The following is a 23,788-nucleotide window of genomic DNA, read 5'->3' as shown; positions in this document are numbered from 1 at the left end:
CAAGGCTTGACTTGTGACCCAAGATATGATCTATCCTGGAGAATGTTCCGTGAGCACTTGAGAAAAATGTGTATTCTGTTGTTTTTGGATGGAGTGTTCTATAAATATCAATTAAGTCCATCTTGTTTAATGTATCATTTAAAGCTTGTGTTTCCTTATTTATTTTCATTTTGGATGATCTGTCCATTGGTGTAAGTGGGATGTTAAAGTCCCCTACTATGAATGTATTACTGTCGATTTCCCCTTTTATGGCTGTATTTGCCTTATGTATTGAGGTGCTCCTGTGTTGGGTGCATAAATATTTACAATTGTTATATAGTCCTCTTGGATCGATCCCTTGATCATTATGTAGTGTCCTTCTTTGTCTCTTCTAATAGTCTTTATTTTAAAGTCTATTTTGTCTGATATGAGAATTGCTACTCCAGCTTTCTTTTGGTTTCCATTTGCATGAAATATCTTTTTCCATCCCCTTACTTTCGGTCTATATGTGTCTCTAGGTCTGAAGTGGGTCTCCTGTAGACAGCAAATATATGGGTCTTGTTTTTGTATCCATTCAGCCAATCTGTGTCTTTTGGTGGGAGCATTTAGTCCATTTACATTTAAGGTAATTATCGATATGTATGTTCCTATTCCCATTTTCTTAATTGTTTTGGGTTCGTTATTGTAGGTCTTTTCCTTCTCTTGTGTTTCTTGCCTAGAGAAGTTCCTTTAGCAGTTGTTGTAGAGCTGGTTTGGTGGTGCTGAACTCTCTCAGCTTTTGCTTGTCTGTAAAGGTTTTAGTTTCTCCATCAAATCTGAATGAGATCCTTGCTGGGTAGAGTAATCTTGGTTGCAGATTTTTCTCCTTCATCACTTTAAATATGTCCTGCCAGTGCCTTCTGGCTTGCAGAGTTTCTGCTGAAAGATCAGCTGTTAACCTTATGGGGATTCCCTTGTGTGTTATTTGTTGTTTTTCCCTTGCTGCTTTTAATATGCTTTCTTTGTATTTAATTTTTGACAGTTTGATTAATATGTGTCTTGGTGTATTCCTCCTTGGATTTATCCTGTATGGGACTCTCTGTGCTTCCTGGACTTGATTAACTATTTCCTTTCCCATATTAGAGAAGTTTTCAACTATAATCTCTTCAAATATTTTCTCAGTCCCTTTCTTTTTCTCTTCTTCTTCTGGAACCCCTATAATTCAAATGTTGATGTGTTTAATGTTGTCCCAGAGGTCTTTGAGACTGTCCTCAGTTCTTTTCATTCTTTTTTTTTTATTCTGCTCTGCAGTAGTTATTTCCACTATTTTATCTTCCAGGTCACTTATCCGTTCTTCTGCCTCAGTTATTCTGCTATTGATCCCATCTAGAGTATTTTTAATCTCATTTATTGTGTTGTTCATCGTTGTTTGTTTCATCTTTATTTCTTCTAGGTCCTTGTTAAATGTTTCTTGCATCTTGTCCATTCTATTTCCAAGATTTTGGATCATCTTTACTATCATTATTCTGAATTCTTTTTCAGGTAGACTGCCTATTTCCTCTTCAATTGTTAGGTCTGGTGGGTTTTTATCTTGCTCCTTCATCTGCTGTGTGTTTTTCTGTCTTCTCATTTTGCTTATCTTACTGTGTTTGGAGTCTCCTTTTTGCAGTCTGCAGGTTCGTAGTTCCCATTGTTTTTGGTGTCTGTTCCCAGTGGCTAAGGTTGGTTCAGTGGGTCATGTAGGCTTCCTGGTGGAGGGGACTAGTGCCTGTGTTCTGGTGGATGAGGCTGGATCTTGTCTTTCTGGTGGGCAGGTCCACGTCTGGTGGTGTGTTTTGGGGTGTCTGTGGACTTACTATGATTTTAGGCAGCCTCTCTGTTAATGGGTGGTGTTGTGTTCCTGTCTTGCTAGTTGCTTGGCATAGGATGTCCAGTACTGTAGTTTGCTGGTCATTGAGTGAAGCTGGGTGCTGGTGTTGAGATGGAGATCTCTGGGAGATTTTTGCCATTTGATATTATGTGGAGCTGGGAGGTCTCTTGTGGACCAGTGTCCTGATGTTGGCTCTCCCACCTCAGAGACACAGCACTGACTCCTGGCTACAGCACCAAGAGCCTTTCATCCACACGCCTCAGAATAAAAGGGAAAAAAGTAGAAAGAAAGAATTAGGTGAAGTAGAAAGAAAGAAAGAAGGGAGGGAGGGAGGGAAGGAGGGAGGGAGGGAGGGAGGAAGGAAGGAAGGAAGGAGGGAAGGAAGGAAAAAAGAAAGAAAGAAAAGATAAAGTAAAATAAAGTAAGATAAAATATAATAAAGTTATTAAAGTAAAAAAATAATTATTAAGAAAAAAAAAAAACGGACGGATAGTACCCTAGGACAAATGGTGGAAGCAAAGCTATACAGACAAAATCTCACACAGAAGCATACACATACACACTCACAAAAAGAGGAAAAGGGGAAAAAATCATAAATCTTGCTCTCAAAGTCCATCTCCTCAATTTGGGATGATTCGTTGTCTACCATGTATTCCACAGATGCAGGATACATCAGGTTGATTGTGGAGCTTTAATCCGCAGCTTCTGAGGCTGCTGGGAGAGATTTCCCTTTCTCTTCTTTGTTCTCGCAGCTCCCAGGGGCTCAGCTTTGGATTTGGCCCCGCCTCTGCATGTAGGTCGCCGGAGGGCATCTGTTCTTCGCTCAGACAGGACGGGGTTAAAGGAGCCGCTGATTCGGGGGCTCTGGCTCACTCAGGCCGGGGCGAGGGAGGGAGGGGCATGGAGGGCGGGGCAAGCCTGCGGCGGCAGAGGCCGGCGTGACGTCGCATCAGCCTGAGGCGCGCCGTGCGTTCTCCCGTTCTCCCAAGTTGGCCCTGGATTCCGGGACCCTGGCAGTGGCGGCCTGCACAGGCTTCCCAGAAGAGGGGTGTGGATAGTGACCTGTGCTCACACACAGGCTTCTTGGTGGCAGCAGCAGCAGCCTTAGCGTCTCATGCCCGTCTCTGGGGTCCGCGCTTTTAGCCGCATCTCGCGCCCGTCTCTGGAGCTCCGTTAAGCAGCAATCTTAATCCCCTCTCCTCGCGCACCAGGAAACAAAGAGGGAACAAAAAGTCTCTTGCCTCTTCGGCAGGTCCAGACTTTTCCCTGGACTCCCTCCCGGCTAGCCGTGGTGCACTAACCCCCTGCAGGCTGTGTTCACGCCGCCAACCCCAGTCCTCTCCCGGAGCTCCGACCGAAGCCCGAGCCTCAACTCCCAGCCCCTCCCACCCCGGCAGGTGAGCAGACAAGCCTCTCGGGCTGGTGAGTGCCGGTAGGCCCTGATCCTCTGTGCGGGAATCTCTCCGCTTTGCCCTCCGCACCCCTGTTGCTGTGCTCTCTTCCGCGGCCCCGAAGCTCCCCCGCTCCGCCACCCGCTGTCTCCGCCCGCGAAGGGGCTTCCTAGTGTGTGGGAACCTTTCCTCCTTCACAGCTCCCTCCCGCTGGTGCAGGACCCGTCCCTATCCTTTTGTCTCTGTTTATTCTCTTTTCCTTTGCCCTACCCAGGTACGTGGGGGGTTTCTTGCCTTTTGGGAGGTCTGAGGTCTTCTGCCAGCGTTCAGTAGGTGTTCTGTAGGAGTTGTTCCACGTGTAGATGTATTTCTGGTGTATCTGTGGGGAGGAAGGTGATCTCCGCGTCTTACTCTTCCGCCATCTTCCCAGAAGCCCTCTAGGAGATATTTTCTTGATGGCTATTTTACTCCATTGATTTATAAGTTTTGTATTATTATTTGAGGTTGCGGTCTATAAAATTTTCTCATAATTGCAAGATCAGAAGAAGAAAAGTATATTGTCAGTGTTTAAGGAGTAAAGTTCTGTAGTTCTTAAGTAAAATTTGTTGACTATATTATTCAAATCCTCTATATTATTAATTTTAGAAATCTATTTGGTCTACCAGCCTCGTAAATAAATATAGCGAAACTCTCCACCATGAGTATATATGCATTTTGAAATTCTCATTGTGTTGTTAGGAGTTTTTGTTTTATGCAGTTGTCAGCTATGTTGTTTGTTGTATAAAGTTTTATGACTGTTATGTCTTCTTTGTGGGTTTTATCTTTTATAATTACGTAATATTCTTTTTTATCTTGTCTAACACACTTGTCCTTGAATTTACTTTGTCTGACATTGCCACTTCTGCTTTCTTTTTGCTTGCCTTTGTATGGTCTATTGTTAACTAGCTCTTTATTTTTAAACTTTTTCTTTTTTACATGTGTGTTTTATTTAAATAGTACAGAATTGGATTTTACTTTTTTTTCTCCATCAGGAGAAGGAAGGATTTATTATTATTATTATTGTTTTTCCATGATGGGGAAAACTTGGGAATACTTATCTAACCTAAATTCAAAAATATAACTGGCGGGGCTTCCCTGGTGGCGCAGTGGTTGAGAGTCTGCGTGCCGATGAAGGGGACACGGGTTCGTGCCCCGGTCTGGGGTTCGTGCCCCGGTCTGGGAAGATCAGAACAGCGAGGCCCGTGAGCCATGGTCACTGAGCCTGCGGGTCCAGAGCCTGTGCTCCGCAACGGGAGAGGCCACAACAGTGAGAGGCCCGCGTAAGGCAAAAAAAAAAAAAAAAAAATATATATATATATATATATATATATATATATATATATATAACTGGTAGCATTTTCTAAGGACAGCTCTCATGTGAAACACCCTTATGCCCAGAATTACAGGGTTAGAATGTTCACCAGTAGAGATTTAATTTAGTGACCATTCTAGTGGAATTTTAATTTAGTAAAAGAAGAGAAAATTGACACTGAAACTATAATGAAATATGCCTTGTTAGAAGTAGGGTCAAAAAGTGATGACTTAATTAATGACATTAAATAGTGGGGTTTTACTTTTTTCCTTTCTTTTTTTTTGAATTTTATTTTTTTTTTATACAGCAGGTTCTTATCAGTTATTTATTTTATACTTATTAGTGTATATATGTCAATCCCAATCTCCCAATTCATCCCACCACCGCCAAGGAAGGATTTATTATTATTTGCAGCCAGTAAGGAGAACATCTAGGGTCTTTCCTAAAGCAGTGTTTGTCTTTTACTTTTTATTTACATCTGACAGTCTCAGGTCTTTAATAGGGAAATTAATTCTGTTCCCGTTTTTGTGTTAATGAATATACTTAGGATTTAGGGATTCTGTGCTATTTTTCATTTGTTATCTGTATCATTTAGGGATGTGCTTGGCTGTAAGTAACAGAATGCACGATTAATAGTTGCCTAATTAAATAAATCTCTCATTTATTTATATTACCACATTCCATTTAATAATTACAGAACTTTATTCCTTGGAGTTCCTTATTTTTCTCAAATGATAAGAATTCCAGAGGCATACTGCAATGGATAGATTAGTTTAGCTGGTCAGCAAGATCATCGAGGCCCCATCTCCTTCAGTCCTTCCGCTTACTCATCCTTAGTATGTGGCTTTCTTCCTTATGGCTGCAAAAGTCCTCCAGCAGCTCCTGGCATCACTTCTTCCTTCCAGGCAGGAAGAAGGAGGTGAGGTAAACGAGTAAAGAGTGAAGGGGCTTCTCCTAAGAAGTGTTCACCTTTTTTTTTTTTTAATGTTTCTTTTATTGTGGTAAAAGTCACATAATATAAAACATACTATTTTAACCATATTTAACTGTACAGTTCGGTGGCACTAAGTACATTCACATTGTTATGCAACTCTCACCATCATCCATCTCCTGAATTTTTCACCTTCCTAAACTGAAACTCTGTCCCCTTTAAACACTAACTCCCCACTCCTCCTACCTCCCCTCCCCCGGTCCCTGGCATCTACCAATGTACTTTCTGACTCTACGAATTTGACTATTCTAGGTACCTTGTATGAGTGGAATCAAACAGTATTTGTCTGCAACCTTAAGAAGTCTTCACCTTTTGTTTCGAGAATGAGTCCCTGTCATTGGGACTTCTGCCTGCATCTCCTTTGTCAAGAACGGGGATGTCTGGTCACTCCTAGATCGATTACTTGCCAAGGAGAATAAATTTACATGATGGGTTTAGACTAATTTTATTTGTCCTTTGAGGCTGGGGTAGAAACCTGCCTCTCCTGAAACCAAGGGATCTCTGTTACTCCCCAAAACAAACTGGGGTTTTTAGTAAGGCAGGAAGGTGGCTGGAGTGGGTGATGAGGAAGTAACTGACGGTGCCTGCTATAATAACTACACATTTTCTGTTGTTTTCTCTTTTTCCTTTAAGTATTTTTGCAGGATTGGTAAGCCCCTTATTTACTTTTGCCCACTATTAATTTGGAAGTTCTACAATTCTAGTAGTGGTTGCTTCCCTGGTTCTGTCAGTCATAATTAAACTTATATTCCTCTATTACTATATTGCTTTAACATACTAAAAATATACCAATGCCGGGGGAATTAATGCTGCCTTCTGCAATAGGTAAACGCTGGAATTCCAGTGGGTTAACATAATGAAGGTTTATTTCTGATTAGGTCACAGTTTGATGTGGATTAGGTAGCTGTCTGCCTGGCTTGCTTTCGAACACTGACTCATGGATCAGGCTGCTTTTTGCTCCCCCGTCTTGGAGTCGTTTATTTCCCACTGAAGGGATGGGAGAGAGAATGTGGAAAAGGCACTCAGATTGCAACCAGCCTCAGCCTGAAAGTGGCACAAATCACTTCCCCTGACGCTCCACAGACTAGAATTCAGTCACATGGCCCCATGGAATTGAAGGGAACCTGAGAAAAGTGGTCATCCGGTGGGCTCAGGGAGTGGAGCTGGGGTGCTGGACATAGCGTGGTCACTGTCACAAGCTGTCGTTCTTGTTACTCACTTGTTTTGTTCTTCTCTGCATAAATACACTCACCACCTCCTTAAGGGGATGCCCGCAAGTCTCACCCGGTCACTGCGTCAACCCGAAGTTCACAGTCTACACGTGTTCTGCGTTAGGCACTCTAAGGTCCTGATGTGGCTAAAAAGACATGTCATCCTAACACAGCCCACCTTTAAGACATGATGTACAGTGGGGGAGCAGGGTCAGAATATCCACTATGGAAAAGGGGGGAGTGTGAGCCCCACTCAATCACTAGTCTATAACATCCTGAAATCCTCCAGGTCAGGCTCTGCGAGGTCCCCCTGCCCTGGCAGTGAAGGAATGGCCTTGAATGGATGCTGTCTGTGCCCTGGAGGCTCCTCTTGTTCATTATTCCCCTTGGCCACATCCAGAGTGAGCGTTGAGGGTCGCATCCTCCTTGGACCAGTATAGCCTCTGAAACCTGCCCCCTGGTCATCGAGGCTGGGTGCCCAATGGTTGTTTAAGTCTTGAACAATCAGAGGCTTTTTTAGTCCAGACTCAGAGACTTGGGAGGCTTCTGATCTGTTTGCTTCCATGTGCCGGGAGCAACATCGAAGATTCTTCTCTGGACGTATTCCGCAAATTGCCTGTTTTTCTTTGCCTCTTCGCCCTGATGCCTCTACCTTTCGACTGAAGGTCATCTACGTTAGGCTCTTTGAAAAATAAGTGTGAGACATTGCAGTCTGAGTGTGCTTGTGAGGGGCAGAGACAGGGTTGGGAGAAAATCACACAAGGCTGTTGTTCAGGAAATGCCTGTGAGAGAAAAAGGAGCAGGCTGGGAGAGCCGTGGCACGGCAGTGCAGGCGTGACCTTGAGTGAAGGAGAGGGGGACGGCAGGTTGGCTGGAGGTGTTCCAGGCAGCCACGCAGTCCAGGGAAGGTTTGTCAAGGCCTCCGGGGAGTTGCCCATCAGTGGAGTCCCATGTCTCCCAGGAACCAGCCTGCCACGCTCAGTCAAAGGCTGGGAGCCTCCTCTGGAAGCATGGCCTTGGGCAAACACAAGGGCATAGGAGCTGGAGTGCACAGTCACTTATGCTGCCTGTTGTGGGATGTCCATGGAGCACATTCTCATGACCATCACACAGATCTGTGTCCTAGGGCCCTTTATTCACCTTAAAAGTTTTACTGGGCCACTCATGCAAAACCTTTAAAAATCCCATCTCTTGCAGTTTGGGCCCTAGAAAGAGATGGCTTTTCCAAACCTACAAAGTCCCGGATTTCTATATTCTCTTTATTCCCTTTCATTTCTACTTGCAAAGTGCTCAATTCTTCCTTGAACTTAACATCTTGCCAAACACAGCTCCTAGCAACCAACCCACTACCCAAGTTCTATTTTCCGGTGTCTTCCCTTAGGGGGGACAGGTTCAGAAGGCAGGAGGGTCTGCCTTTTCAGTGATAGCGTCTGATAAATTTACCAGGTGCTTTGCTCCTGCATCGCGTGGATCGCCAGCCATTCAGCCTGCTAAACGTCCCTGGTAGGGCAGTGACACTTAGTTGACATTCCTGTTTCAGCCAGTACCCCACTTTAGATTTCCATTTTAGTCATGGTTATCAATGGAATCTGTTAGAACAGGCAAACTGAAAATCTCAGTGACTTAATCCAACACAGGTTTATTTCTTGCTCAGGTTACAGGCTGATGTGGGTCAGGGAGACTCAGGGGCCAGCTGCTTCATCTTGCAATGACACCGTCTCCAATTCCTTATTTCCAGCCAGTGGACAGGAGAGATAGAGATAGAGATAGAGATAGAAACAGAGATAGAGATAGAGATAGATCGATAGAGAGATAGAGGAAGGGAGGGAGGGGGAGAGAGAGAGAGAGAGAGAGAGAGAGAGAGAGAGAGAGAGAGAGAGAGAAGACTCCCGGGCTCCTAACTGCCTTGGCTTGGGAGTGACACAAGTCTTCCTTCAGTGAGTGCTGTCACCTGATGTCTTCTGTGCTGAAGATTTCAGGGTCTCTGGGCTTCGGACCCCAGTTCCAGCTTTGAACACCTGCTCCAGCAGACTGACTTGGCTGACATATTGCTCCCTAGAGGGAGTGGGAGAGGGAGATGGCCATGGACCTGCACTCAGGTCAATGTCTCTCTGGCATCCTCTTTGCAGATGACCACGTTTTGTAGGGTGGCGTGATGGTTGTGCACCCCTGGCCAGCCCAGGTCATTCCGGACTCAGTACAACTCAGACCTGTTTCTCCTTCCTTCCTTGTTCTTCCTGTGTTGTGAGGCAGCGAGTGACAAGCACATCCAGTGGCTCCTGGGGGCAGATGGTGAAGTCTGGGTCTGGGTCATGGGAGAAGGCCCTGGAGACAAGCCCTATGAAGAGATCTCTGAGGAGCTGATTGCAGAGAGGGCGCGGCTGCAGGCACAGAGGGAGGCGGAGGAGCTCTGGTGAGAGGTGCCAGGTGGTACTGGGGCGGGTCCTGAACACGGAGGCTTGGGGTGGGTTCACATTAAGGACAATAGGTTAGGGTGGGAGGGAGGGGGCTCCAGGCAGCTGGCTGGCTGTTTGGAGCTCTGCTAAGATTAGGGGACCAAAGCACTAGTCTTACATCAGGTAGACCTTGTGGGTTCAAATCCTGGCTCCACTAATTCGTGGTGAGCTGATCCAGGGCCTCAGTTTTCACATCTGTGGTTTGGGCATCACAACACCTTTTCTATATGGATGTAGTTGGATTTACTGAGATAATGCGTATGATATCCTTTTGCCTCTTTCCTCACTGAGTTGTCCCAAGGACAGCAGAGCAATTTGAATTCACTTTTAAAATCTGCTTGTTCCTCGTCATGTTACCTCCATTTCTCACACAAGATGGACAGTTGAGCCCCTACTGATACTGGGGGGTCAGACTTCTTTCATAAACCACATTTGACATATTTTTTGCCAGACTTGGAAATTTGTATGAAGTCGACTCTAACATTTTTCCCCCAGTTTTTAATGACAGTGTTTTAATCATAAAATTGTAACGTGTAAACAACATTGAAAACTGTAAAGAATCAATTAAATAACAACTCAATACCCACCACTTAAGATAACCATGGTGAGCATTTGGGCAATACATGCTTTGTAAGCTGCTTTATTCACACCTTCATAAATTGATTAATATAGATCCACAGTGTTATTTAAGATTACTGTATAGTATCCTATTACGTGAGAAACCCAATTTATTGGTCTTGTTGAGGGACATTTGGGTTGTTTGCCACTTTTTATGTTATAAAAACCCTCTGATGAGCTTTTCCCTACACCTTTGTAAACTTGAGTGAGAAATGGGGTTTCTGAGGTTTTATCTTCTGGCTTCCAGAGCAATTCTGGTGATTTATACTCCCCACCTTTGCTAACACTGAGTTTTGTGAACCTCAGATATTTGCCGTTCTGATAGACCAAGAATGATTGCGCATGGTTTTTATTTGAAGCTCTGTTGGCATGTGGTCCTTCAGTTTCTCATACCTCCTGATACCTGCTGGTGTTCTCTTGGAAGGAGACAGAAGGAGGCAGAGATCACCAAGAAGTTCCGGGATGCTCTGGCCAATGAGAAAGCCCGGATCCTGGTGGAGAAGTGGAAAGTGGAGACGGAGGACCGCAAGGCTGCCAAAACCCTGGAGGAGCGCATCCATGAGGAATTCAAGGTGGGCCAGTGCCTGGGCATCTGTGTGAGGCCAGCTGTTCTAGCCCCCAGGCCCCTGGGGTTGATCTCTGGTTTGGACCGGTCCTTGGCTAATGAGTGCTTTATGAGAACAAAAATCTGGCATGTCTGAGCAGCAAGGAACTTGACACACCATTTGGGCCAATCCACTTCCCCTTGAACAGATCAGGAAATCAGGGTCAGACAGGGGAAGAGACTTGCCAAGGCTGTGTGTACTGGTGGTTGGGGACACAGCCAGGATCGGAACTCATCCCTCTGCATCCCAACCCAAGGGTCCTAAAACAAGGCCTGAAAAGAGCTGAGTTTGTGGTCAGACCAGCCTGGGATCCAGTTCCAACTCTATTGCTTACTGCTATGTGACCTTAGGAAGCTTGCTGAACTTCTCTGAGTCTTCACTTTCTTGTCTGTAATATTAGGGTAGTAACGACACCCTACCTGAGACTTTTGGAGGATTCGAGGAGATGAAAAATGTATATTTTTTGCCCACGATAGGAGGTTGTTTGTAACCTTGCATATCTACTCATTCTGAGAGAGTTTGGAGCTGTTAAAGGAGCTTTACTGTTCTCTGGCAAGAAGCTTAGGTTTCTTGAAAAAGAAAAAAATATTTTCGTGGTTCCTCTTTTGAGATTTTTTTTTTTTTCCTACAGGAATAATACATTTTGGGGGGATAGAAAGCTCAGAAAATACTATAAACAAAAAGAAAAAAATGATAATCATGCTGAATCTCAACAATTGTATTATTTTGTGAATTGTATATTAGTGGCATTTGCTCATTTTTGAATTTTTAAAAAACTTTTCCCCCCATAATGATTAGGTAATGGCGACATTGACCCCTTAATATCATTTCTATTGCAAATATTTTTTCTCACTGTTGTTGCTATTTTCTTAATTTTGGTTATAGTGGTTTGGGATGTACAGAGGGTTAAAATTTTTATTAGCCAACTATATCAATCATTTTCTTTATTATTTGTTTTATGCATAGAAAGATCTGTGCCATCACAAGCTTATAAAAATACTAATCTACATTGTTTTATATATCTTTCGTTAGTTCATTTCTTCGCACTTAATTTTTCTTCACTCTGGAGTGTGGTATGATGTATGGCTCTCACTTTATTTTCTTCCAAATGGCTAGCCCGTTATCCTAACATCATTTACTATGTAAACCATCCTTTCTCCTGTCACTGGATTTGCTGCCTCGATTCTTACTTCTTACTTACTTTCGGATCTTTTCATGGATTTTTCTTCTTTGACTGATTATTCCTGAGCCAGATTTAATTGTTTAATTATATGCAGCTTTAACATAAATTTCACCATCTATTAAAGTCAGAGTCTATCATTACTCTTCATTTCTAAAATATCCTTGGCTAATCTCATCCATTTTTTCCTGTTAGAGATACTTCTGAAATATTTTCTCACTATCCCCCTCCCCCCAACATCAAAAAAGCAACGTGGTGTTTTTTATTGGAATTGCATCAATGCTATTGCTGTATTTATGGAGGATGAACATTTTTATAATATGAGCAAGTAAATCTTCTTGTTCAGGAATGTGGTATGTTCTTCCTTTTATTCAAAGCTTCTTTTTTGTCTTTGATATAGGTTTTTTTTAAACACCTGTAAATGCACTGGCCACCCAATCCCAAACATTCTCAATGACGTACGTACCTGTGGGCTTCTAATTTTTGGACTTTGGTAAAATTTATTGTTTTATTTAGGTGCCCTACATTTCTTTTCTAATTAAACTTTAGGTTTAATATTTTTTATTGCTATTGTGCTCATTATTTTTAAACTTATTGCAATTGCTATTTATATATTTATATTGTTACTGATCTCCTTAGTTAACTTTCCTATGAGTTGCATTTTTTTCTAGGAGATTCTTTTGAGTGTTTTTTTTTTTTTTTGGCTGCTCCATACGGCTTGTGGGATTTTAGTTCCCTGACCAGGGATTGAACTCGGGCCCTCAGCAGTGAGAGCACGGAGTCCTAACCACTGGACCATCAGGGAATTCCCATCTTTTGAGTTTTTAAGTGAAGCAATATTTACTCTAAAACACTTTATTTAAAAAAAAAATTCAAACTTGAAGAAAAGTGGAAAGAAAAATAAAATGAATACTCATATTATCCACTTAAATTTACCAATTATTAATATTTTGCCACATTTTCACTCTCTTTCCTTCTCTCTCCATGCACGCAGGCACACACACACATACAGATACATGTATGCACTTTTTGGTTGCTGTCATTTTGCTGAACAATTTGAGAGAAAGTGGCAGACATAGTAACTCTAACCCAACGGTTAGCAAACTATTTTCTGTAAAGGACCAGATAATCAATATTTTGGGCTTTTTGGGTCTGCCTCTGTCACAACTACTCACCCAGACCATTGCAGCACGAAAGCAGCCACAGACAATATATAAACAAAAGGGTGTGGCTGTGGTCCAGTGAGACTTTTAATAATGCATGTCAGCCAGGTTTGGCCTGGGAGCCTCAGTTTGCTGCCTCCTGATCAAACCCTTCAGCAAGGATCTTCCATGAAAAAGGACATGTCCTGTCATAGCCACAATAATCATTATCACACTGATTGAAATTAACAGTATGTTTCCATAATAGTAGCTCAGATCTAATCCACAGTGGAGAGGTATTTAGGTTGTATTGTTGGATTTTGCATATGATTATTTAAATCTGCTGGGGAAGAAAAACAATACTTTTTTTTTTTTTTCCGCGGTACGCGGGCCTCTCACTGTTGTGGCCTCTCCCGTTGCGGAGCACTGGCTCCAGACGCACAGGCGCAGCGGCCGTGGCTCACGGGCCTAGCCGCTCCGCGGCATGTGGGATCCTCCCGGACCGAGGCGCAAACCCGTGTCCCTTGCATCGGCAGGCGGACTCTCAACCACTGCGCCACCAGGGAAGCCCAAAAACAATACTTTTTATATGTTTCCAACAGTGAAAGTCACCTGTTCCAATCTGGGCTCCCTCCTCCCTAGAGGTGAGCTGAGTCCCAGATGCTGGGAGGGTAGCTCAGTGGAGCTGGGGTCTTGGGGCTCAGTTCCCAGCAGAGATTTTCTGGTTGATGTTCTTCTTGAGGACCTCAGTGATCGACAGATATAGATTGTGGGCTGGCTCTGTGTGGGGGTTCATGGAAGGATCATAAAGCTCTGTGGCCAGGCATCAGGTTCACTGAGGGACCCAAATGCAGGCTTTGGTGTTATTTCCAAAGAAGGTTGTTGTTATTATGTGTTTGTTTGGGTTTTAAAAATTAATTTTCTAAGTGTGGATGTGTTTAATATACATAATAACCCTGATGGATATGTCTGCATTTTGAGGAGCCTCAGAAATGCAGGTAGCATCTTTGAGGCCCTGGAGGGGCTCATTAAGGAATATCAGATCAGACTCTGGCATTGGACAGTCCATGTTTATGAGCTGGGATATTTTCTGTCAGAGCTGTCTGTAAATGAACTACCCGTGTATTGTGACGAGCTCTTCATCACAGGAAATGGTTATGTGTAGGCTGAAAGTATCTGAAAAGGTTTCTGTGGTGGATTAAATATGCCTCTCGGTAAGTTTTTGGCCTCACCTCCCTTTGAGAAGTGGGGTCTGCTTCCCATGCTCTGAGTCTCCGCCGGCCTTGTGGTGAGCTTTGGTCTGTAGGATGCAGTGGAAGTGACTCTGTGTAACTTCTGAGGACGGGCTGTAAGAGATTTGTAGCTTCTACCTTTGCCCCTCTGGCAATGCTCACTTTTGGAAGCTGCCTTATGAGAAGCCCTCCTTGCCCTAGACTGCCAAGTTGCAAGGACACCCAGGCTAGAGCCAAACAGAGGCCACGTGGAGGAACACCGAGGCACCAGGCACGTGAGTGAAGCCTTCGTGGTTCTTCCAGTCAATGACCTCAACCAAGTGATTGACCTTGGCTGACACAATGTAGGGCTGAAGGGCCACCCAGACAAGCCCCGCTCGAATTAATAGTCCACAGAATCACAAGCACATATAATGGTTGTGTTTTAAGCCACTAAATTTGCTGATAGCTTGTTGTTACTTAGCAATAGATAACTGCAACAGCTTTGCCAAAGGGATTTATACATCGGGCTAGAAATTGGTTAAGATAATTTTTATGTGTCTTTCAACACCAAGATTCTAACATAATGTGAGTCTTGCATGCAGCAATGCAGCAATAACATTCATCTAATTTAATCCTTTTTTTCCCCCTGAGAACCTAAGTGCAGGTTGTTTGGGGGAAGGTGGTGGTGGTAGTAATAAACTCCCTGCTCTCAAAAAGCTTACAGGGTGCCAGGGGAGAGACAACTCTATGAGCAGCCCTCAGCCCTAACCACGCCCAGGGGACCATAGAGGGCTAAGGTCTCTCCAGGAGTCTTGCACGAGCAAAGACAGGAAATGGAGAGGAGATCTGTGGAACGATGAATGGTCCGCTGGGGGCAGAGAAAAAAGCACACAATGGGTGGAGCCAGATGTAAACGTGGAAAGGTAGGCTGTGGAGTCCTTGGATGCTACGCTAAGGAGGTGGACTGTTTTCTGTGGGCAAAGCAGACCTGTGAGGATACAGAGGGCCATGGTTGGATCAAGTTTTATGAGGATAACTGGTGGGGATGGTGTGATTCAAGTGATGAAAGTTTGCAGGGAGAGAGAGGCCAATTAGGAGATCTTTGCAGTGGTCAAAGTGGGAAATAAGGGTCTGGACAGAGTCTGTGACTATGGAGAGATAGAAGGGGGATGGGCAGAGAGAAACGGTGGTTGTGAAATCAACAAGGTTTGGCATCAATTAGATGTCGGGATGAGGGAAAGCAGAGAGCAAAGTATCTGAGCCCCAGGCTGAGGGATGGGTAGAGGGCACCACCCTCTAACCGTGGGGACCTGGGAAGGAGGTGCAGACTTGGAGGAGAGAGAATGTGCTTGGAATGCCTGTGCTGAGGGGTTTTTTTTTTGTTGTTTGTTTGTTTTATTTTATTTTTTTACCACCCAGAAGGGGGAGAGGGGTGGGGGCTGGGGGAGAGGGGTGAGGGCTAGGGGAGAGGAGAGAACCTAGATGAGAAGCCTGGTGGTGGAGGGAGGTTGGCTGGGCTCACTTTGGGCAGCCTGTGCTGAGGATGTAGACGTGTTCTGTGAATTCTCCTGGTCATAGGAAATTCCTTTTAGAAAATTTCCTTTAGGAAAACAATCTCAGAACCTTGTGTAGGGTTAAAGAGGGAACTTCAAAATAGGAGATACAGACAGCTAAAAACATGTTTTAAAACCATTCTGTTGTGGCTGGCACCATTTGAAGGAGATTTACATAGAAGTTTTTGGTTTTTTTTTTTTTAGAAAAAAGGAGATCATGAGGCCAGATAAAATTTGCATTTTTTCCCTTGCTTTCTTAACCCATAAGACTGATTTTGAATGCTTCTCCCTCTGCTTCCGACCACAGAACATGGGTTAAGGAGCCCGCTCTCTCCCTCTCCCTCAGGGCCTATGACCTCCTTTCTCCACCTCCAAGTCTCCTGCCCCCTCCCGCCTCCTCCCAGTTTCCCTGATGAGGAAGACACCATACAGCTAAGTTGTCCTTTCATTTCTCTCTGTTTTCTATTCAAGGCCACTCTCTTTTTATTTTTTCTCCTTTAAGGCTGGAGTTCGTTTTGGCCACCTCGTGACATCCTCCACAACTAGAGAAACTATCACTGCCTTATTCCCAATCAGGTTATAACCGGTGGGAAAACCTTCCAATTTCCATTTTCTCTTGAAAATTGTAGGCTTTATCTGAGTTTCTCTTGGACAAGGCTGGCATCAACCAGACAGCGTGGTGTGGTTTACCCTTTCCCCATCACGGATCATCACAAACCCTCTCTTCATCAATTTGTTAATTCACTCACTCTTTCGGTCAGTGTTATGGAGCACCCAGTATCTGCTAGGCCCTGTGCTGGGAACTGGCGATGGAGGAGTAAACGACACAGGCCTGGCCCTGTCCTTTGGGAGTACATCATCCCACAAGGCACAATGGTATCATTGGGGCCAGGCTAAAAACGAAAACGACTCTACCTTCCAGAAAAAGCATCTGTCTCCGTGACATTTTCCATTGGGGTGAGACGGGCCAGGCCTCTGTGGGCTCCTGCGGTGTGCTGTTACTGATGGGTTATCAGGAGAAGGGGGATTGAATAAGCTGGACAGCTCAGAGGGCTTTGGGCTTGCCAGAAAAAAGCAATCGACTCCTAAGGTGGAAGGCGGGTGTTTTTGCCTATCTGCCTTTTGGCTGCATTGGCCTTTGGCTGCCAAGCCTAAGAAAGATGGCCTTTTCTTCAGTCATCACAGATGCGCCAAATGACTCTGAAAGCAGCAACAGTGAAAGTTTTCAGGCAGTTTTAGCTGTGAAGGTTGAGCATTTTAGCAAAACCAGGGCGAGAATATGTAGCACTCTTTATTTGTAATTGAAAGCGTTTTCTTTTGTCGACGCATCCCCGTGAAGAGCTTGCCTTTGTCACGGTAACTTACCAGTTGCTTTCCTTTGAGATGGAGGTTGATGCAGGTTTCTGGCTCTTAGGTGTTGTCTCAATCTCAGGAGGAAAGGATTGAGTGAACAGTGGCACTGCCATCCGTCTATCTATCTGTCTATTTATTTATTTATTGGGAGTAATTTTTTCCCATCTTTATTGAGGTGTAATTGACAAATCAAAATTGTATGTGTTTAAAGTGTACAATGTGATGTTTTGACATACAGGTACCTTGTGAAATGATTACCCAATCAAGCTAATTAACATATCCATCACTTCACCTAGTTACTTTTTGTGTGTGTGACGAGAACACTTAAGATTTACCCTGAGAAAATTTCAAATACACAACACAGTGTTAACTTATAGTCCTCATGCTGTACATTAGATGTCCAGAATTTACTCACGCTGCATAACTGAAACCTTGTGCCTTTTCATCAAACACAGCTTAAGTTTCTATAGACAGAAGAATAGATAAAAGAAGTAGTATATATGTATACACGGTGGAATATTATTCAGTCTTAAAAAAGAAGGAAATCCTGCCAGTTGTGACAACACGGATGATCTTGGAGAACATTATGCTAAGTGAAATAAGCTAGACACAGAAAGCCAGATGTTGCATGAGCTCGCTTAAATGTGGAGTCTAACAAAGTCGAACTTGTAGAAGCAGAGAGTAGAATGGAGGTTGCCGGGTTGGGGTCGGGGGAGTGGGCACTGCCATTGACCCTGCTGCTTCATGTCACCACAGCTGGTTGGAGTAGGAACACTGCATTTAATTTGAGGTGGTTGGTCAAATGCTATTATTTATCTACGGTAACGCCAGTCATGACCCTTCAGTGTCCTAAATTGTGTCCGCTTAAATACATATGTTGAAGTCCCAACCTCCAGTCTTTTAGAATGTAACTATATTTGGAGCTAAGGTCTTTAAAGAGGAAATTAAGTTAAAATGAGGTCTTTAGGGTGGGCCCTAATTCCCTATGATTGGTATGCTTAAAAGAAGAGGCAATTTGGACACAGACATGTATGAACACAGAGGAAAGACCATGTGAAGACACAGGGAGGAGATGGCCATCTATAAGTACTTTGTGATACACCCCTTATCCTTACAAGGGAGTAGGACTAGGGGGTTGAAGCCCCTCTGGCTCTGATGTGCCTTGACTGCCTGGATTTTCCCTGAAATCCACGCCTGTCTGGAAGACTCCTGGGGGCAGATGATGGATCTATAGTCCCCGGGTGGAAGCTGTCTTGGTTGGTGCCCTGTGTATCACGTGATGTGGTGACCACAGTCAGGTTGGGGATTCCTGGGGGAGGAATAGAAACCTACTGTGTAAACTGTGAAGTGCTGTGCCAGTGTGATGCTTCATTTTTGTGCTTCTGAGATGCTAGTGACTGATGAAGGTGAAATACAGCTTTGGGATAAGATTCAACTTCTGCTTTGGAGTCAGACAGACCTTGGTTCCACTTTTGCATCAGTCATTAACTCTCTGTTCTAGTATTTCCCATCTTAAAACCAGCCAACCAACACACCGTCCCTCCCCATTTCTATCTTAACCCCACGTTCCCCTCCGGCTGCCACTTCCTGTCTCTGCTCCTTTTTTACAGGAAATGTCTTGAAAGGGTTGTCTGCGGTCACTCCCCTGCCTCCGCCACGCTGCCTGGATGGCTGCCCATCGCACCACTAGGGCTGCTGTTGACAAGATCTCCCATCACGTCCTGAGACCACGTCCTGCTGTCCCTTGTTGCTTCTCTATCCTTATCTTCCGTGATGTCTCAGCAGCCTGAGCTCAGCTTACAACTCCCTTTTTACTTGAAATGCTTTCCTCTCTTGGCTTCCCCCACGGACGTCGCCCCTTCTGGGTTTTTATCTTACCCCTTGGTCTGCCTTCTCAGTCTCCTTTTCTGGCTCCAGCTCTTTCTCCCAACTTTAAAATGGCTCAGTGCCCCAAGACACCCTGGCTTTTTTCTCTTGATCTACCTTCTTTCTTGCATTGATAACATCAAGTCCATGGCTGAGAAACATCACCCCCGAGCAGAGGACCTCTCAGTCAACATCTGCAGCCTGCACTCACCCTCAAGTCCTGGGATCACGCGTCCCACTGCCCACGGCAGGCCTCTTGGATGTCAGATGGCGTCTCAAACTCATTAAAGATAGAATTTTGTTTGTTTTCCTTCCAGCCACAGTGGATAATTCTCTACTCAAACATGCCAAACCTGTTTCCAGTGCTGGGGCCACTGCACCTGTGGTTCCCTTGCTCTGGAAATTTCTTCTCCCTGAGACTCACTCATCAGCCTTCTTATTATTTAGGTCTCAGATCAGTCCCTTTTGAGAGGACTTCTGGTCACGCAGCCTACAGTAGCCTCCCAGACTCTATCACTTACCCTGTTTTAATTCTCTGCACGCTTTATTATTTCTGATATATTTTTTATTTTACTTGATGGGTGTTTTTCTGTCATTGGAAGGCAAGCTCCGAGAGAGTGGTGCTGTGTCTGCCTTGTTCATGGCTACATCCCCAGTGCCTGGAGCAGGCCGAGCCTCCTGGATGCTCAGTAAGGATTTGGTGAATGACTAGATGAAGCCGCTCAACTTCTTTAGCCCTTAATTCCTGACTCCTAGAGAGTGGGTCAATAGGAAGTTGGAATTTTGTCTATGTTTTAGAATTTTAAAAAATCATTGAATTGGAGAAAAGTCCTCAATCTATGCCATTTCAGAAGCAACAAAATCCTTGCCTTTTTTTTTTTAAATGAGGGACTCAAAACTCACAGTTACTCTCTTCTTTTTTTTTTTTCTTTTGATCCATTAAAATATCAGTGGACTGAAAAAGTTATGAGCCACAAAAACAGAGAAAATGAGAGAAGGGAAGAACAGATGAGAAAATGTCCACAGAAGTTTGGTTTCTGGAAGACAGAGGGAGAGCGGTGCGGGGGTCAGCGGGGCTCCTGCAGGAGGAGGGCTGGTGGCACTGAACCGACTCAGTCCAGAGTCCCCACAGGCTTGGGACTTGGGGGCAGCAGATACATGAAGGATGGCGCTGAGAATGTGGGATTGATGGCAAGTTTCTATGTGGAGTGGCTGGACCCTCAGGTCCCTGCTTTCACCTGTTTCTTCCAGGCTACTTCATCCCTTCCTCTAACCAGGAGGAGATGGGGAGTTGCAAGGGCAAGGTTGGGACTCAGCATATCAGGCTGAGTGGAGAGAGCAGATGGGGGCCAAGTGGGAAACAGGGGGAGCAAGCAAAGGTGTGAACTCTGAACAGGGGGACCTGCAGCCAGGGTTGCCTGTAGGGTGTACAGGGCTGGCAACTTTTTTTTTGGTGGTGGTGGTTTTGTCTATAGCAAATTAAGAACTTGAACTACATAAAATCAGCCTATTAGCTCTATTCTGGTGGCCCAATCTCATGTGATCCTATGATAAAAATGTTGTGTTGGCCAACAGGATTCATCTGCTTGCTGGCCACCCTCTGGAACCAGGGCCTGGCCACTGGGCCCCAGGATGACTCCATAAATATGAATCCTGGAGCTCCTTGGGGCACTTGGTTAACCCCTTGCATGGAGGAGAGGGTCAGAGAGCACCTTGAAGGGGAGAAGCAGGCACTAGGACTCATGTGGGACCTAGTCTGGGCTTGGGGCATCTTACCTGGACCACACTGCTGCCCCTGCCAGTCCTGGGGGTACTATCTCTGGCCAGTCTTGGGGGAACTTGCAAGGGAAATTTGCAAAAAGATACCTCAAAGCATCGGTTTCCCATGAAGTGTGGGGCTTAGGTTAGGGGTCCTGCTTGCTTGAGTCTAAGGGCTGTTCTACCTGTAGCCTGCATCCCACCACAGACTCCTGGGATGCTGGTGGTCTCATACCACCCAGGTAGGACAGAGAAGACACTGAATAATCTCAGAGGAAGGACCTCCAGATACTTACATTTGAGGGTCCTCAATGAAATGGCTGATCCTTCATCCAGTCTTCCTAGAGTTAAGCCCATCTCTCAAGGAAACCCTGACTACACACTCTGAGTCTCTGTTTCAGATACATACTTACTTTTTCTCTTTAATGTGAGCAGTCAGGGAACATCAGACATCAGAGGAAAGCCTCCAACACGAATGACAGGCGCCAAATAAAACAAACTTAAAAGAAAACAAAAAAGCAAAGAAGAGAGGAAACAGATCTAAATCAGAATATGGGGGAGAAAAATCTCTAAAAATCCTCAGAGACGAGCTATTGCATTCATGACACAATTTCAGGGTGCAACGAAGCAAAAAGAAACAACCAAAGAATAAGAAAGAGGGCTTGGGAATTACAAATGTGCTAGCTGAAATAAAAAATTCAGTAGAAGGTTTGGGGGATAAAGTCAGTGAAATCAGCCAGGAAGTAGAACAAAAAGACAAGAGACGGAAAATAAAAGAGAAATGATAAGGCACTTATAGGGTCAAATCAGGCAGTCCAGCAGTTGACACATAGGGGTTCTAAAAAGAAAAAAGCGAAGTGAGAGGAGAAGAAATTATCACAAAAATTCTAGGCAGAGATGTATTAGACTAGAAGAACCTGAAACTCCAATCAAAAGCATCCTGATTGCCTAACACAATCAATGAAAGAAAATCCACATCAAGGCACATCTATTAAAAAGGTTCAGGGACTTCCCTGGTGGTGCAGTGGTTAAGAATCCACCTGCCAATGCAGGGGACATGGGTTCGATCCCTGGTCCAGGAAGATCCCACATGCTGCGGAGCAACTAGGCCCATGCACCACAACTACTGAGCCTGCGCTTTAGAGCCCATGAGCCACAACTACTGAAGCCTGCATGCCCTAGAGCCCGTGCGCCAAAACTACTGAGCCCATGTGCTGCAACTACTGAAGCCGCGTGCCTAGAACCTGTGCTCTGCCACAAGAGAAGCCACTGTAACAAGCAGCCCGCGCACTGCAATGAAGAGTAGCCCTCACTCGCCACAACTGGAGAAAGCCTGCGCGCAGCAACGAAGACCCAACGCAGCCAAAAAAAAAAAAAGGTTCAGAATTCAGTGATAAAGAGAAAAATTAATGCCTTATGCAGAAGAATGAGAATCTGAGTGCAGTACTGGATGCTGGAAGACAAGATAGTAAAGTCTTGTAACTTCTGCAGGAAATTTTTTTTTTTTTTTTGCCTTACGTGGGCCTCTCACTGTTGTGGCCTCTCCCGTTGTGGAGCACAGGCTCCAGACGCGCAGGCTTAGTGGCCATGGCTCACGGGCCTAGCCGCTCTGCGGCATGTGGGATCTTCCCGGACCGGGGCACGAACCCGCGTCCCCTGCATTGGCAGGTGGACTCTCAACCACTGCGCCACCAGGGAAGCCCAGGAAAATTATTTTTAATCAGATTCTATGCTTAGCTAGAAGTTACATGTGAAGGTAGCATATAGATATTTTCAGACAAGACTCTATATAGACGTATAGCTTATATATAGATCTATCTATAGATATATATAAATACATACATATATATATATAAATATATTTTCAGACAAGTGTCTCTCTGTGCATCCTTTTCTGAGAGGTATTGTGAGCTATGTTTCTGCAAAATGAGGACGTGGACAAGAAAGAAAACATGGAACAAAGAAACAGGGGCTTCAACTCACGGGAGGCTGAGAGGCGAGTCCTGAGAGGACAGACGGACAGGAGACCTAGATGGCAGCCAGCTGAGATGGGGAAGGAGAGGTGCATCTGGGGGGCGGGCGTCCCTTGGAAAAGATCACTGCTGTATTGCCTGTTATAAAAAAAGCACTTGGTTAAACACAGAGAAAGATTTACTGCAGATCTTAGAGAAGTTTGGCAAAAATTCAACACTCTACTTCAAGATAAAGCAACTAGTAACTCAGGAAAGAGAATTATTCGAAAGAAAAAATCATCACACTGCCATGTTTTACTGAATTTCACATGCCATTAATTGTAAAATCTATCATTATTTTAAGAAGAAAGAAAAAAACTGTTGGCTATGAAAAAGGCAAGTAGTAAGTTGTAAGACATACATATTTTAGAGATATTAGAAAGTTAAAAAATGTAATTCTTAGAATTGGTGGAAATAGCACCCTATTTGGCGTTACAGTGAACTATATTTAGTTCTGCACCCATCTTTGATTTAACCACAAATTGTGATGTAAATCTATTGTGAGGGTAAAGGAGAGGAAAAGTATGGGTATGAACCTGTGTGGGAAATATAAGTGCTAAATACTCATGTACCAAAAAACAAAGGTAGTAGTTAATGTCTAGAATTGATAAATCAAGAATTAGCAGCATTATTCAGACACGGATGTAACCACATGAAGGAAAGCTAAAATAATCGAGGATGGTGACCTCTGGGCAGTAGATGAGGGCGGGGTAGGTTGGGGTGAAGTGAATTGGAGAATTGATGTTTTTTTTACAACAAGCCTTTTGGCATATAATGCATGATTGACATGTGTGTGCATGTTGCTTCGATTAAACAAAGGTAGAGGAAAATACACACACGACCTTTTTGGAGCTTGAAAGCAGGACAATAATTGGAGATTTGGGGCCCCCAAACCTGCTCTCTCTCTGAAATATCTTCGCTGAAAATAAGGTTAAGATATAATCATATCCTGCTTAACTGGCCTCCAGGAAGACCAGGGGCCCCTCCCCATGCCTCCCCTCCCCTCTTCCCCGAGAATGGAAGTGTGACCAAGGGTGGCCCAAAGTCCTCTTACTATTGCAGAAAGCTTTAGAGTCTACAAATCGTTCACATATTTCAGGCCACTTGATCCTTACCATGGCCTGATTGGGTGTAAGTATCACCATTTCATGTGGGTAGAGACAGAGCCTGGAGGGGCACCCTGGCCCACCTCTTCCCGTGACAGCTCAGCCCTTCCCTGCCCGTGCCCTGTTACCTTCACCTAACGTCATCCTGTCCCC

The 23,788-nt window shown here is 44.5% G+C and overlaps 1 protein-coding gene across 2 annotated transcripts in view; it reads left to right on the top strand.

Annotated features, from left to right (window-relative positions):
• The window catches only part of SH2D4B (SH2 domain containing 4B), an 82,275-nt gene that overhangs the window by 19,643 nt on the left and 38,844 nt on the right, over positions 1-23,788 (top strand). For both annotated transcript variants that reach the window (XM_065894524.1, XM_065894525.1), the window contains exons 2-3: positions 9,022-9,185; positions 10,271-10,418. In XM_065894524.1, coding sequence (XP_065750596.1) covers positions 9,022-9,185; positions 10,271-10,418 — 312 coding nt within the window. The remainder of the gene's footprint in view (positions 1-9,021; positions 9,186-10,270; positions 10,419-23,788) is intronic.

The sequence above is a fragment of the Phocoena phocoena genome, chromosome 16, assembly GCF_963924675.1.
Source record: "Phocoena phocoena chromosome 16, mPhoPho1.1, whole genome shotgun sequence".
Lineage (NCBI taxonomy): Eukaryota > Metazoa > Chordata > Mammalia > Artiodactyla > Phocoenidae > Phocoena > Phocoena phocoena.
This window is presented reverse-complemented; position numbering and strand designations above follow the sequence as displayed.